General features: G+C 40.4%; 1 protein-coding gene across 1 annotated transcript in view; it reads right to left on the bottom strand.

Moving 5' to 3' along the window:
- LOC131028939 (DNA polymerase delta catalytic subunit) overlaps positions 1-17,297 on the bottom strand; it is a 121,697-nt gene that overhangs the window by 44,801 nt on the left and 59,599 nt on the right. Inside the window, exon 11 of the mRNA XM_057959316.2 lies at positions 5,022-5,093. Within this exon, the coding sequence (XP_057815299.2) occupies positions 5,022-5,093 (72 nt within the window). The remainder of the gene's footprint in view (positions 1-5,021; positions 5,094-17,297) is intronic.

Here is a 17,297-nt window from a genome sequence, read left to right as displayed (position 1 = left end):
TCTATAAAAGTCCATTTGGCACCTTTTGGTTCTTTATGTGCTGCAAATGTTCCTCGAAGCATTATTGTCAACAACAATCCCTAAGTCTTAACGCATTCTCAAATTCTTAAGCTTGACTTGGGCTTTGATATCATATAACAAAGACCAAACACAAAATGATCACCAAGATATTTCATGATAAAAAAAAGATTGAAAGCATCCTTAAATAAGATAACAACAGTGTTCCATGAGCGTTGGGGACGGGGGGACGCGTCTCCGAGACAGGGGGACCAAGGGTCTAAATTTGGGGACGGCAGCGGGACGATGGCGGGGGGTGGCGGGGTGGTGGTGCTCATATACTTATACATATACATATAGTACTTGAAAAAATTGTTTTGAAAAGATGTATAACAGTATAACAGTATAAGAATTAGATTTCAAATGAAACTATAGGAAATACCAAGATTACTTAGATTAGTAATGCTATTTGCTAAAAGTAAATAAAATTTGACAAATTAAATTTTCAAATTGGAGATTTCTCATTTCTATCATATGAATATCGAAAAAGGAAAAGGAAAATACAAATATCTGATGCCATTGCAAAGTCTATAATAATAAAGATGATTACATGATTCATCATTACAATGAGTAGCCAAATACAAATACAGGTAGCAATAGCATTACAAAAGAGACTAGAGTCAAATACAAAATGACAAAACTCAAAATGTAGCTAATGGAGGCCTTTAATCATCTGCAAACTCCTCCTCACTGGAACTGCTGGACTCCTGAAGATCAAGGTCCCTCAAGCTCATCAATCTGTGAAGGCTCCTCTGGCTCTACATCCCATCATGCCGCTGGGCTCTCCTTGTACACAAGTGTCTTGTGGTCCATGAGACGCAAACCACTGTGTATAGCCACAAGCTTCTTTGCTCTCTTAGAGGTAAGTTTGTTCCTCTTAAGAGAGTGGATGAAGCTATATGTAGACCAATTCCTCTCAGCAGCTGAAGAACTGGAAACCTGGGATAGCAGACGGATGGCTAGAGTGGTGATAAAAGATTTTGGGCCATGACAATTCCACCATAAAAGTGGGTCCTCCTGTGTCATGTTGTCTATATCCATCTTTGCCGCATCTAAATAACCTCTAAGAGTGGCCAATCTTCCCCACTCAGTGCACATTGTGTCGGCATCTCTGGAATCAAACATCTTCTCTATGCACCTAAAGAAACCCGCCTTCACCTCATCATCCTGAATCGATGTCAGTCTACCCGATCTAGCCTTGTACCACTTAGGATTCAAGGCAAAGGCAGCCATATGCAAAGGAGTGTTCAACTTGTCCCATCTACGCTGAATGATAGGCTGGATTTGCTCATTGTAGAATGCTAAAGAGGGGTCCTTCACTCACACAGCAGCCCTCATCTGGTCAAGCATAGAGTCCCATCTACGCTGAATGATAGGCTGGATTTGCTCATTGTCGAATGCTAAAGAGGGGTCCTTCACTCGCACAACAGCCCTCATCTGGTCAAGCATAGAGTCAATGCACTCATACACCTCTCCAAGGTTAGGTGCATCCCCATCCCCATATCTGATCACCTAGAATACTGGAGAAATAATGGAGACAATGTATTTCGCATCAGTCCAAAACACATCACTCTTCACTATCTCCTTCACCCTTCTCCCTTGCTCTGTCTTGGCCTCAACCCACCTATTCCACTCATTAGTCATAACCATGAGTTGCAATGCCTCTTGCAACTCAATCATTCTCTCCAAGAGAATGAAATAGGATGCATATATAGTCTCAACTGGTTTCAAGAACTCCTTCTTCGCGAAGGTCCTGAAGAGTGCATGTGAAGTGTGGTGGTTGCAGATAAACATTTGCACATCTCTCGCATCGGTGACCACTCCTCTAATCCAATCTATCTTCCCCATGTCCTTGAGTGCATTGTTCATGGCATGCACACAACATGGGGTCCACCAAATGTGTCTATAGGCTGCCTCAATGAGTCTCCCTGCTGCTCTACACACATGGGCTGCATTTGTCACTACTTGGACCACATTTTGTGGCCCAACCTCCTCAATAGCCACCCTGAGGACCTGAAACTGGAAATCAGCATCTTTACGATGCCCTATACAATCAACTGCTGTAAGGAAGTATGGGCCCTCTGCACATGTGACCATGACGTTGATGAGTGGACGATGGCTAATGTCCGTCCACCCATCCATAACTATGCTCCACCCCGATGCCACCCAACATGCCTTCATCTTCTCCATCCAAATATTGATCTTGGAATAGCATTTATCCAAGATCGAGGTCCTCATTTTCGTCTCCCCTGGTGGCACATAAGATGGTACTCCCTTGGCCACCATAGCCATCATCTCCCTATAACAAGGAGACCGTGGTGGCCATCATCTCCCTATAATAAGGAGACCGTGTAACATGAAATGGAATGCCATTGGCAAAGAAGAACTTGCCAATGGATTCATCTATCTCATCTCTCATTTGCACATTAAACATATCAGCAATGGGGTTGCTCTGTGGTGTCTGCAACCTACGTTTCCCAACCCTGGCGGCAGTAGAAGTGGAAGTGGATGGAGATCCAAACATCATTCCTCCCGTCTGCGAAGCATGAGAAGTATGTGGCACATTCTAGTTGCCCTGAAATGCTGCCCTAACAAACAAAGTAGTAGGCATTGAAATTTTTGTGTCATCTGGAACCCCCCAAAGCCTGTTAAACTCAATTTTGTACTGTATGTTTTTGGCATCCTCCAAAAACTTACAATGTTTCACGCCTTTTCCTCTCCAAAACAGAAAGTGTACATTCACCCTACTAATGCTACCGAACCATTCTGTGTCACAAATATTGCACTTCCACTTCCTTGTTCCCCCACTTGAATGTGATGTGCCTTGTACTGATATTTGTGAAGCAAACTGTTTTAGAGGAGACTTAGGATCAAAATGACCCCTAGCATATGGTGCCAACAACTCTGAAGGGCAACCTGTACTAGCTGGTGCACTTGCCATAGAACTAGATTGGGCTCCAGGATCAGCCCCATGGTCAACCCCCTCATTTTCAAGTTCATATTCTGAATCATTCTCACTATGAGAATGGATTTCCATGTCATCTTCACTCATGCCTTGGGAGCTCATTGTGAAATTGACACTGCATTTCACAAAATAAAAATAAAAATAAAATCAGCCTAGTTTAACAATATAATTTTAAATTTTTTTCCTATTCATCTCAAAATGAGATTTGATGTTGAATCTTGAGGGCAAAATGATGAACTCAAGATTCAACATCAAATCTCATTTTGAGTCTTGAGATGAATAGGGAAAACAATGAAAATCAGTAAAAAAAAAAAAAAGACAAGAAAAAGTTGAAAAACCCTACCTTGTGCTTGAAAAATCTCTTCAAAATGTCGAAGAATCTTCTTCGTCCTCTTCTTCTTGCTTCTTCTAGCTCCTATCATGCTTGCAATCTGCTTTTCTCACCCCTTCAATCAGTCTTCTTCAAGTTTTTCCTCCTCTTCAGCTTGCTGGAAAAAAAATCAGTTTTCCAAAATGAGAGTTAAATCTAAAAGAAACATGCTTTTGTGTTGTTTTGGGGGGTTGGGTGGGGCCCACGTCCAATTAGGGTTACCCCTTAACCCCCCCAAAAGGCACATGTTTTTTTAAAAATGTCTTTTTCGGTTTGTTTAGACGTGGGAACGCGGGAGACACCTTGGCGTCTCCCCGTGATGGGGAGACGCCCAAACGTCTCCACGTCCCAGCGGAGTTTTGGTGGCGGTGGCGGGGACGGGGAGACGCCCAAACGTCTCCACGTCCCAGCGGAGTTTTGGTGGCAGTGGCGGGGGACGTCACGTCCCCGTCCCCTCGTCCCCGAGACGTCTCTAACGAGGGGACGCGCCCAAAAAGGGGGGAGGATGCGTCCCCGTGGAACACTGGATAACAAACACTTTATCCAAAGAAGATTAGCGATAACTAAGAGGATAAGACAGACAAGGAATTACCCAAATACAATAAAGAATATTCCTAATGTCTATCCTAAAAGCTAATTAACCATTATAAATAAAACATTGCTATAATAATTCAACCAAGGGGGGCCATTGACGGATTTCTCAAATTGCCTATTAATGGCCAAGGTAACAAAGAGGTACTAAACTTTAAAAAATTGCATTGTTAGATCAAGTACACCTCAGACATCACTACTTCCAACTATTCCACATTCTGATCATGACCACAGTATTGGGCAAGAGAACAAGGATACAAGAGCATTTACCTCACATTTTGTAGTCTAGGACCTCAAAGGCTGATAGTGTTTTCAACTTTGTTCTATACAAAACTTAAGTTTTGATAAATACTTGGTTGAGAATTTCATAGTTATCAATAATTTGAGAGTATTTGGCAAAATTGAACAAATTCTCTATATATGTCTTATGTTCGTCTATTTCTTTGAACTATATTTGGCAAGAAATGGCAATTGTGGTTTTCTCTGTATTTTTATGACTATTATAGCTTTTTTTTATTTGTAGGGTTTTTCCCATTTTTTCCTTTATTTGAGCCATTTCATCTACACTTTCAGCTTGCCATGTAAATGGTATGCTACTGTTATTAGAACAATAATCATCACATATTTTTGTGCTCTATGGATTTACATCAAAGAGTTTTGTCATTTTTAAAGATTACTTTAACCTTTAATCACATAAAATGGTTAACAATCTAGTATATTTTCAAGAAATTTAACCCTAACTCTTGAAAGTGTACAAACATAAAACAAAAAAAAAATTACTAAAATGTAAGTAACAAAGATACTATCATTCCACAAAAAGTTTGTATCGAGTGAGAAATCTGGTATCCTTTTACTCGACTATAAGATATAATAAAGGTTCGTATTGTGCAGCAATAGAAATCAAAGAAAGAACACCCTTCACAAAGCATACAAGTAGTTAGAGTGACAATATAATTTTACTTGGATGCCAATAAATATAAATCACACTTGACGACTTCATAAAAAAGAAGGAAAAAGATTTGAACATTTCTTCATTACCTGCTCACCAAGAAAGTGTGCTGAAACAGAATTTAACGAATATGAGCTAAGCTTGTAATCTCTCTGCATAGCCTGAAATAATTCCACTGATATATTACAATCTAATAATTCACTCAAAACATATTGTCACAATTCAATAAAATTGTTAATTACCAAAATTAGACCCCTTGCAAATCATGCTTCATAAGAATAACTCAAAGGATTCTAAATCATCACCACTGCAAAGCTCTCTCTCAAAATAAAGCAAATAACTTCCCATATTTAAAATTGTCACAAGAAAAATCCCCGAAATTTGAGGTTAGAAAATTAAAAGGACACCAACATTTAGAAAATGAAAATAAATTAAACAAAATTAAAGTTATATAAATGAAAAAGGTTATTTACAAAATCTCAAAGGCTATTTACAAATAACTTGTCTTGACAATATTCCAAGTGCACAAAACCAACAAAACTATCACCCTACTATCAAGAATCAAAGACATAGGCCTAACAAAGATGCAATGTCCCCATCTTTGACCTAAGTGTTTGGGCAAGTATCATTGATATATATATTGCAGATTTCCAGAGGCTTGTTGTTATGGTTCCAAATGTATCAAAGAGGAGGTCGAAGGCGCTCTTCATTGAGGGGTTACAAAAATCTCTCTAAGATTGGGTTAAGGCATTTGATCATCCCACTCTTCAAGATGCAATTAAGAGGGCTAGGAGCATGGACTTTTTATATCAAAGGCCAAATTCAAGTCTAAGTTTCCTCTAGAAAAGAAAGGTAAAAGACCTTCCAAAAGGAGTGGCCTAAAAAGCCAAGCTTGTCAAATGAGACCAAAAATCAATTAAGGAGGATGAAGTTATGTTTCTCTTGTAAGGAACCATGGGAATCAGGACATGTGTGTCCAGAAAAAGGCAAGGTACATTACATCGAGGTGGTTTCAAATAACGAAGAAGAGAATGTTGAAAAGGGAATAAGTAGTGAACAAAGTAACTTGGAGGAAGAATAGATTGATACAATGGAGCACACCTCGAGAGGTGTGAGGGAGGTACTATTCCTACACTTCCAAGAACTTCTAAGTATAACTCTTTCAAAGTGAGGAGTTTTACAAGGGCAATGTGTTACAATCTTGGTAGACAATGAGGTGACCCACAACTTCATAGATGAGGCCTTGGTCACTAAGCAAAGTTTACAAAGACTTAAAGGATAACACATTCTTGGTAGACAATGGGGTGACCCACAACTTCATAGATGAGGCCTTGGTCACTAAGCAAAGTTTACAAAGGCTTAAAGGATTTTAGTGTGATGGTTGTAGATGGGTTTACCAAGACTTGCACTAAGAGGGTTCCCTAGTTGAGCATTGATTTCGGCAATTATATAATTACAAATGATTTCTATGTGGCAAATATTAGGGATACTAATGTTATTTTGGGGATTTTGTGGTTGCATTCATTAGGAAAATATTCACAAAACTTTTAGTCAAATGACTTACAATTCAGAGCAGATGTTAAAGAGATTGTCCTTCGTGGTATGTCTAATGGTGCACCCAAGATCGTTCAACTAAGAGGATAGAGAACATTTCTTATAAGGATACTTTGAATAAAAAGAAGACATCGTGTGGATATTCAATCTATTCTGGACCAGCATAGTGTGGTTTTCAGCAATATTCCTCTAAGTAGACCACCAAAGAGAGGATATGAGCATGTGATTGAGCTCGAGAAGAGAGCTGAGCCAACGATCACCACTCCCTATTGTCACCCAAAGAGGCACAAAGAGGAGATAGAAAAGGCCATTTGAGATTCCCTCGATATGTTGTAAATTAGGCCCAGTTCAAGTCCCTTTGTGTCTTTTGTAGTGCTGGTCAAGAAGAAGGATGGGACAATGAGAATTTGCATTGATTATCGAGCACTTAGTAAGAAAACAATTAAGAATTGCTATTGATTCGCGGATTCAATAAACTCATTAATGAACTTCATGGGGTAATCTACTTCTCTAAGATTAATGTTTAGTTTGACTATCATCAAATTCAAGTACAAGAGGAGGGCATAAATAAGACCGCTTTCATATGCTCCTATAGACACTACGAATTTTTGGTTATACCCTTTGGATTGACTAACACTCCTGCTACTTTTCGGTCTTGCGTGAACTATGTTCAATAGGCAGTTGCAAAAGTTTGTGCTTGTGTTCTTTGATGATATATCAATATATACAAATTCAAGTACAGGAGGAGGGCTTAAATGAGACGGCTTTCATATGCTACTATAGACACTACAAGTTTTTGTTTATACCCTTTGGATTGACTAACACTCGTGCTACTTTTCAGTCTTGCATGAACCATGTGTTCAATAGGCAATTGCAAAAGTTTTTGCTTGTGTTCTTTGATGATAAATCAATTTATAGTAAACATTAATGAGGCATTGGGTATTATGGAGGTTCAATCTTTGTTTGCTAAGGCATCTAAGTGCGAGTTCCAGATGACAAAGGTACTCTACTTGGGTCATCTAATTGACGCTAATGGAGTTAAGGTGGATCTGAAAAAAGATTCAATCCATCCTTTGAATGTCTCCCACTAAAGACCATGTCACATTTGAGAGGATTCCTTAGATTGTACAATTACTATCGGAATTTTGTGAAGGGGTTTTCACAACTCACTACACCTCTCACAAATTTGACAAAGAAAGGATAATTCTCTTAGTCAAAATCAACATAGTGGGTGTTTGATTGTCTTAAGGAGTTAATGAGCATTTGTCTTGTTTTGGCACTTTTGATTTCTCTCAACCCTTTGTACTTGAGAGCGATGCTTTAGGTGACAAAATTGGAGTTGTGATTATGCAGAATAAGCATTGTATAGCTTATGAAAGCAAAACAAACAAGGATATTGAGAGACATTATTCTACATGTGACAAGGAGATACTCGCAATCAAGCATGCCTTGGCCAAGTTCAAATAGTATCTAATTGGAGGGAAGTTTGTAGTAAGGACTAATTACAATAGCTTGAAATACTTTCTTGGGCAAAAGGATCTAAATGAAAGGCAATAAAAGTGGGTAAGTAAACTACAAGCTTATGATCTTGATATTGAGTATGTTAAGAGGAAATAAGAATGTGGTACCAGATGCTTTATCCAAGAAGCTCACTTTGTTTGCTATGTCTGACAATTCAATAGATTGGAAATCCCATCTTTTGGTTGAGTATTCTAAGATCACTTTTGCAAGTGAAATTATAGATGGAAAGATTCGAGACAATTAATATAAGGTAATTGATTACAACATCTTCTATAGGGACAAACTCTATTTGGTGCATGAATCAAAAATAAAGCAGAAGATTCTTAGGGCTGTTCATGATTCACCACTAGCAAGCCATCAAGGATACTTCAAAACTTACAAGCAATTGACAGAGGTTTGCTTGGAAGGAGTTGAAGGATGATGTTCTCAAGCACAATTGGGAGTGTATTGTTTGCCAACAAAATAAATCTAAACATACTTTTTGTTGTCCTCAATTTTTTATTTCAAAAATTGGACTATCACATTGAACTTTTTGTTAAAAAATGAAAGAAAAAAATAATTCTATGCCACGCTTCCCGAGGCGGAAATTCGCCCCATCCTTGGACTGGATCGATCGTCGATCCATCCCCAAGCTACGTTTCGAATTTCATCGCATTTCGAGTCCGTTTGCTATTTTTTTGCTTCATTGTAGGGGAATTTTTCGATGATTACCAGTAACTGGTAATTTGTTTTTCAAAACCCCCTTAAAGCTTTTAGGCTTGTAGGGGAATTTTTCTACAATTGCAAGTTTTTAGAAAACTTGTAATGAGGGTTTTAAAACCCCCATTACCAGTAGCTTGACTTTAATTGTTTACAAAACTTGTAAATGGGATTTTAAAACCCCTTTACATGTTTTAAGTGAAATCACTTGTAAAGGGAATTCAATTTCCCTATTACAAGTAATTTTACTTGTAATTTCCTTTCTATAACCCGAAATTTGCCTTAGAGGCAAAAATATGAACATTTTATAAAACTTGTTGTTTTGTTTCCAAAACCCGAAATTCTTCCATGCCCTTGCAAGCTGATTTGGGTTCAAATTTTTTGGAGGAAATTTAGGGATTCCTTCCAAGTGTGGATTCCCTGCAACTTTGAAGGATTCAAACCCAATTCTTTCTCCCAAACCGTTTTATCGCCATTTGTCTTCTTGAAGGCGTTTTTTCTGAATCATGCATTTATTCATTTTGCTATGATTTGGGAGTTTGAATCCATCTATTCTCAAGGCGTTTTTGGCTCAACCATAAGTGCGTTGGATTCTAGGCTTTAATCGAACCATTTTAAGCGCATTTATGTTTTCGGATTTGCAAAAAAGGCCCTAAAAACCAGTCACGTGTTTTGCTGAGTTGCACACCTTTCTCCTTTGAGGTATGCTTATAATCCTAAGTCGTTTTTGCTTTGTTTTGTGATTAATGATGAATGAAATCAGTTTCAAACCATTTCATTAGCATTTTTACATGGCATTTTTATAGCAAATCGGTTTTTCTATTATCACAATGCGTGGCTAAGTTTTTCCATTGTTTAAATTTCTATTTAAAGGGCTTCATCTTCCATGTTTGGTTGATTCTTCAAGTTTGGATCTCTTCTCAACTTTGCAAGGTAATTTTTATTTTTGTCTTTCTTTCTTTTTTCTTTCCTTGCATTTTCTTGTTTAGTTTTGGTTCATGTTCATAATGGGTTTATGAGAGAAAATTCCCCATTTTATAAAGAAATTTGTAAAGTAAAGTTGTTCTTCCCCTTTGGAATTTCTCCTTCCTTACTTGCATTCAGGTTTTAAAAACCCGATTGCAAGTAAGAGGAAAATTAGTGTTCTTCCCTTTTTGGACAAAGACTTAACCTTCTTTGGTCCAAAAAATCAAGTTTCAAAATAAGAAAGAAGCGTTCTTCCCAATTCGCAATCTTTCCAATTTGCAAAGAAGTTTACAAGTGTAAAAAGTTCTACCTCTTGATGTGTTCTTCCCTTTTTGGACAAAGACTTAACCTTCTTTAGTTCAAAAATCAAGCTTCAATGATTAAAAAATCAAGTTCTTCCCAACTTCGGGTTTTGAAATCCGGATTGCAAGTTGAAAGTTCTTCCCATATTTGCATGGCAAAGTTCCAAGTGATCTTCTTGAAATTCATTTTTACCTATCCGTTTCCAATTCCCTCATCCATACTTATCATCCTCGCCATTTCCTACTTGCCTAAATACCATTTTTTTCATCCATTCCTTCGATTTTCAGTTTGTAAATAAATTTGCATTTGGATTTAGAAAACCAATTGCAAATGTGTTCTTCCCAACTTCCAAGCTGAAAATTCATTCTCCTTTCATTTATTCATGCTTCGTGTTTTGCGAGTATAGTTGCATTCGGAATTTGGAAACCCGATTGCACATTTGTACTTCCCTCTTGTGTACTTGCAAAACATGTTTCAAAACCCGAAATAAGTCAAAAGCTTATCTTTCCACCTCTTATATTTCCTCTCACAAAGCCAAAGTACGAAAGTTGAACCTTCCCATTTGGAGGAGTAAAAATGTCTAAAGGTACTGACTTTGATATTGCCTTGATACTTTTGAATTTACATTGCAGCATTCCCAATTGTTTCTAGATGACAGATGTACCATCATCTCCCACTCCAAAAAAGATGAAATACAGGTACGACAAATACCAAAATGAAGTCCCTCAGTCACAGGTTTCCTCCTCCCTTGATCATATCAAGGATACTGAGATAGGGCATGTTGACATGTTCGAATTCATACAAAGGATTGAAGATCCGAAGGAGGGTGACATGAAACGGTTGTTGGACAGCCATATCCATCATGCCGCATCCTTTCCAGTTGCTGCCCTAGAACCAGAATTTATTCTAGCATGTGCCCATCATTTTGATAAAGAGACACGATTTATTAAAAATGATGATGGAGAAGTGATCATTCGCCTGGATGCAGAAGCTATAGAGGGGGTTTTCAAAATACCTTCTGAAACCATCTATATAGAGATTTCCAAGCAAAGTGCAGCTAAATACTTTGCCAAAAGGGAGAAAGACTGTAAGCGTCATATCAACAAACGGATTTATGAACCTCGCACTGTGCTTACCAGATGGGCTAAGTTATATCGATCTGATTTCAAGAATGAGATCGGTGATACTATTACTCTTTTGAGTCCTATGATGGGATTGGAACATTCCAATGCTTTTGAACCTTGGATGTACCAATTTATTATGTTAATAAGGCAGTCTCAGCACATCTGTTGGGGTGAGATCATCAGTGATGCTTTGTGTGAACAACTTGCAGTCGTCCCTACTAATTTCACCTTCTACATGAATTCATATCTCGTGTATATTGCTGCGTCACTTAGACATTTCCCAGGTCTTTCCACCAAGGGTGACCGCATGCTTGTACCGGTTTGGGAATACTATGATCAGTTGCCCCTAAGATCAAGTAGGTCTCATTTCAGAAGGGTTCACGACGCTTTCTTTGGTCATTACCTGTGTCAATTTGACAAGAACCTGAAGAACAAAAGAGTCTCAGATGAAGCATGGGAAAGGGTGAAAGAATATGGTTGTTTGTTTCTCCAGTTTCCAACTTTTACCTACATGAGAGTTGGATGCTATGGCGGGCAGCCTTACATGCTCCCACGATACCCAACTGATAAGATTACTCTCATGGAATTGGGAAGACAGGTCATGGATGTGCATACACATCAGTCAGGCAAGCACAAGGTTGGCATGGGTATTTCTTCCAACAACCCATTGAAGATTCGTCAATATTCTCTAATGACTTCAATCAAGGCCAAGGCTATGGAGACTGAGTTGCAGGAAATCAAACTCAAAAGATTCAAACCTAGAGCTGATTTCGATTACCGAGGCATGAAGGAAAAGATCAAGAAGACCTTCATCCATGTTCATCGAATAGAAGATATCTGGGTTGATCTCCGTACAGATAAGGAGATTCGCAAGATGGATTACTGTCGACTCACTACAGAACAGATTGTGGATCTAAACCTCGTGAACGTGCCACAAGGTATGATTGATGATGGCAACATTCTTGATCCTGAGTTTGTCAATCAGAATGTTGATGAGGCTCCGCTTTCTTCTATCCATTGGTCCCATAAGGAAAGCACTTCTATCTTGGATAGATTTCAGTCAATTCTTGCCAATACCAATATCTGGCTTAAGAACAATGGTGTGAAGCTCATTAAGATTAAGGTTGGGATAGAAGATGATTCTACAGGTCCTCTTGGGCGGAAGTCTAAAATTCAACTGGACAATAAAGAAGGTGCATCCTCTTCTAGTACAAGGATCAAACTGCGAGTCAGTCGTGCAATGGTGCTTCCTCCCCAAGAAATAACAGTCCAAGGCAAGGAGAAGCCACGGTTGGAAATTCATGTGATTGATCCTGAAGCTTCAGAGGAAGAAACTCAATCTGATAATGCTCCTCAGTCGTTTTCTACAGAGTCCCCACATAATTCTCTTCCTTCACTTCCTATTGAGGTACCCATGTTTCCTCCTGTGATAGATGTGAACTCTCAATCTGCCCCTTCAATTTCAAAATCTCCGCAAGACGTTCTTCCACTTTCAGTAGCAGAACCAATTCAAAATCTTTCTCAGGAAGATTTGCTGAATATCTTTTCAGATGATCCTTCATATGCACCTTTATCTGATATTGATACTTCTCTGACCTGTTTTAATGAGTTCATGACATCTTCATCACATCCTGTCGTCACTCAGCAGACTATGGTGGCTATTCAGACAAACACTTCTCCCAAGGTCACTACAGTTTTTCAAACATGTTGTGCGTTGCACACGCCCCCTGTCGCCGACAGGGTCCCCCTTTCCAGTTTTGAGTTTTTTGATCGTCATCCCGAGAATCGAATCAGAGTTTCTCATGTCTCCTCGAGCGAGTTCGTGATCAGCCCGTAAGCTGATCAACGTTGGAGTAATGAACCAATGAGCCCTTTTGACTGATCTGGCTTTCGGGCGTAAATACCGAGAGTTTGTTCCAAAATTTCAAAACTTAACATAATGCATCTCCTTTTCGGACCCCAGGTCCGAACTTGGCAAAAGTCAAGTTAAGGTAAAAAAACGTTATGCGCTCCTCTTTTTGGATTTAAGTGTCCGAAAGTGAAAATTCAAAATTTAAAAGCGTAAGGTGGAATACCATTTTCGGACCCCAGGTCCGAAATGTCCAAAGTCAAGTTAAAACGTAATGCTGCGCGACCACTTCGGACCTTAGGTCCGAACTTCAACAAAGTGAAGTTTTAAAACATTGTGCAAACATCCATTTCGGACCTTAGGTCCGAACTTCAACAAAGTGAAGTTTTAAAACATTGTGCAAACATCCATTTCGGACCTTAGGTCCGAACTTCAACAAAGTGAAGTTTTAAAACATTGTGCAAACATCCACTTCGGACCTTAGGTCCGAACTTCAACAAAGTGAAGTTTTAAAACATTGTGCAAACATCCATTTCGGACCTCAGGTCCGAACTCCAACAAAGTGAAGTTTTAAAACACTGTTCAAAAAACCGCGTTTTCGGACCCCCGCGTCCGAACGAAAAAGGCGAAGTGTAAGTTTTAAAACACACGAAATGCATACTTCGGACCCTAAGCTCCGAAAAGGGCGAAGTTAAAGTTTTAAAAACACACGAAATGCATACTTCGGACCCTAAGCTCCGAAAAGGGCGAAGTTAAAGTTTTAAAAACACACGAAATGCATACTTCGGACCCCCGCGTCCGAATGAAAACGGCGAAGTTAAAGTTTTTAAAAGCAACATCAAAAACAACGTTTCGGACCCCCGCGTCCGAATGACCAAGGGCGAAAGGTTAGTTTTTAAAAAAACGCATATCAAACATTCTTCGGACCCTAAGCTCCGAAAGGGAAAGTGTGGTGTTTCAAAAACAACATCGAAATGCATACTTCGGGCCCTAAGCTCCGAATGAAAAGGGCGAACTGAGGTTTTAAAAATGCAGCGCATGGCACACTTCGGACCCCCGCGTCCGAACGAAAAAGGCGAAAGGTTAGTTTTTAAAAAAACGCATATCAAACATTCTTCGGACCCTAAGCTCCGAAAGGGAAAGTGTGGTGTTTCAAAAACAACATCGAGACGCACTTCGGACCCCCGCGTCCGAATGACCAAGGGCGAAAGGTTAGTTTTTAAAAAAACGCATATCAAACATTCTTCGGACCCTAAGCTCCGAAAGGGAAAGTGTGGTGTTTCAAAAACAACATCGAAATGCATACTTCGGGCCCTAAGCTCCGAATGAAAAGGGCGAACTGAGGTTTTAAAAATGCAGCGCATGGCACACTTCGGACCCCCGCGTCCGAACGAAAAAGGCGAAAGGTAAGTTTTTAAAAAACGCATATCAAACATTCTTCGGACCCTAAGCTCCGAAAGGGAAAGTGTGGTGTTTCTAAAACAACATCGAAATGCATGCTTCGGACCCCCGCGTCCGAATGAAAAGGGAGTGTTAAGGCTTTAAAAGCAACCATATCAAACACGCATACTTCGGGCCCCTGCGTTCGAGCTTCAACAAGGTCGGGCAAGCAGCGTTTTCGGACCCTAAGCGTCCGAAATTCCAAGGTGAAAGTTTAAAAACGAAGTCCAAAAAGCAAGCAAAACATTAAACGCAGAAGGCACAGTGTGTAACGCGGAGGTCAGGACGAGCACACCCGCGAAGGTTAGATTCGAGAACCTCCAATTCAAAATTCGAAAGGAACTCTTAAATCCGAAAACAAGGAGGTAAGACACTGCATCATCCTCCCATCAACCATTTAAAATTCAGGTTGCTAGGCACAGAACCATGTGAAATTGATAAATCCTCTTTCATCCTCCAAACCGCGAAAATTTAAACAGGAAGGATAACCGTTGGGATTCAAATTTTGCAGGATCATCCGCTCGCCCCGCGCAACAAGGTCGGGCAATCACCCATCATTCGCTCCGATCAGGTAAGTACGCCTTATCGCGTACGGTCATTTAAAATGTGTGAATCAAATACGCAAATACGCAAAATTTGAAATGCTTAGAGTCTGCATCTCCATCATTCGAGCATCCAAAATTTAGGACTTATTCCCGGAGTTTGGCCGAAAACTGCATCTCTTTTCAAAATTCTCATGTTCTGCCTTTGTTAAAATTAATCCAAAAAATTCGAGAGTAAGAATGCTTAGTCATAAATCTTCAGGAATATGATGCTGTAGAAGTTAATCAGATTGTTAGCCCAGAGTGACATTTAAGCTAATCTCGGTCTGTTGAAACACTTCTGTTATTATCTAACCCGCATCGTCATTCTCGTGTCACCTTGTAATCCGTGTCTGGCTGTGCAGGATAAATGCCTAAATCAGCGGCAGAATCATCAAAAACACCCGCTGCAGCAGAAACCTCACGAGCATCCAAATCAGACATCCCACGGAAAGTTGAAAGAATGAAGTATCAGTATCAGAGGGGAGGGTTAAGAGAGTCAAAGGTCCAGAGTATCTGGGACAACATTGGTGACACCGACCTTGGCCACATTGATATTCAGGATTTCAGGGATCGGGTCTTCTCACCCAATGCATATGGCAGGCCTAGGCAAATGCTGGAAAGTGGCATCGCCCAAGCAGCAGGTTTTCCTCCAGCAATCCAGAACTATGAGTTAGTAGTGGAAGCTGCTCGGCATTACGAGCCAAAGTCCAGATTAGTGCTTCTGGAAGATATCACTATTGCCGACTTCTCCCCTGAGGCTATCGGCGATGCATTTGATATCCCCTTTCCAAATAATCCCATAGCTACAACAATGGACGAGGCACAGGGGGCGTATGATATGAACCCAGCTCGATGCAGGGCACTAATTAACGAAGAATGGTTCAAAGAAAAAAGGCCTTCAAGCACCAGGATTGTGAAAAAGACCCCCAGAAGTGACTTTCATAATGAACATGGTGATATGGTCACCTTACTTAGCCGAGTCATGGGACTCCCTAAGTCCAACTACTTTGAAGAATGGATGTTCTATTTTACAGAACAGGTCTTTGCCGGAAAGTCTAAGTTTGACTGGGCTCAGATCATAAGTGATAACATCCACGCTCAGCTGATTGATCTTGAGACAAAGAAGTATTTCACCATGACCTCCTATTTGGTCTATATGTTCGCAAAGAACCAACCACTGCCAGGATTAATAATGAAAGGTGAGATCGGGAATGGGCCTGGTCAGGTAAAGGTTTATGATTGCTACCCGCAGCTGCACTACCAGGATATAGCTCAAAGGGAAAAGAGCAGCCCGGCTTACGCGGTTGGACAGTACGAACGTGTCAACGACGCCTTCACAATGCGCCTAGTCAGGCTAATGCAGGGAGGGTTACACATAAGGCTCTCGGAGCAAGCTACCATTTTAGTGCAGAGGTATGGGGCCTGGTTTATTCAGTTCCCAAGATTCTCCTACATCCGAATTGCTGGCTTCGAAGGTGCCCCCCTTCGACTTCCGCGGTACCCAACCGATAAAGTAGTCCTCATGGAAGTGGCAAGGCAATCACGCCCTGCCGGCGTATTATTACGAGAAAGCAAGCAGGCTGGATTCGCATTTCCAATGATCATAGGCAACCATGATGTCCAATTGAGAACTCCCACCCTAGCAGAAGAATCCCTTGCAGAGCTAGCTTCTTATGGCCTACAGGAACATTTCCCAAGAAAATGTTTCGATCATGACAATTTGGCAAAGAGAGCTTACGGTAGGCGCTACAGAGCAAAGGAGTCAATTGAAGATTACTGGAAAAATTGCTCCGATGACTACGAAGTCAGGCGACGGGAATATTCTAGATTGAGTGTGCAGCAAATGCGACTCTTTGAGTACCGTCGGGTCCCGGATCAGCTCACAGACTCGGGGAATTGTCTCCAAGTCCGGGAATTCGAAGCAGTGAGGCATCTCTTGCCAGGCGTTGATTGGTCTCAAGACCCAATCACGGATTTCGAAGCAGTCATGGCAGCCCCGGCAAGATACACAGATCAATGGTTACAGCACCAGATCGAGAGGCTAGTCCATGAAGGGGTCCAGTTTACTTACCATCTGATGGGCAATTTCGACTCTCAGTCTTCCGAAGATGAAAGGACATCAGCTGAAAAACCAGAGAAAAGGAAGAAAACTAAGGCTTGCAGAGGGACTCGGACGTCCAAGAGAACAAGGAGGGAGAAGATTCCCATAAGAAGGCCAGAGACCACTTCATCTTCAGACCCCAGTTCGCCCGATGGTGCCATAGATTTGGATTGCATACCTACTCCGCCTTCCCAGAGCGACATAGAGGCATTCCAAGCCAATGA

Source organism: Cryptomeria japonica, chromosome 7 (genome assembly GCF_030272615.1).
Source record: "Cryptomeria japonica chromosome 7, Sugi_1.0, whole genome shotgun sequence".
Taxonomy (NCBI): Eukaryota; Viridiplantae; Streptophyta; class Pinopsida; order Cupressales; family Cupressaceae; genus Cryptomeria; species Cryptomeria japonica.
This window is presented reverse-complemented; position numbering and strand designations above follow the sequence as displayed.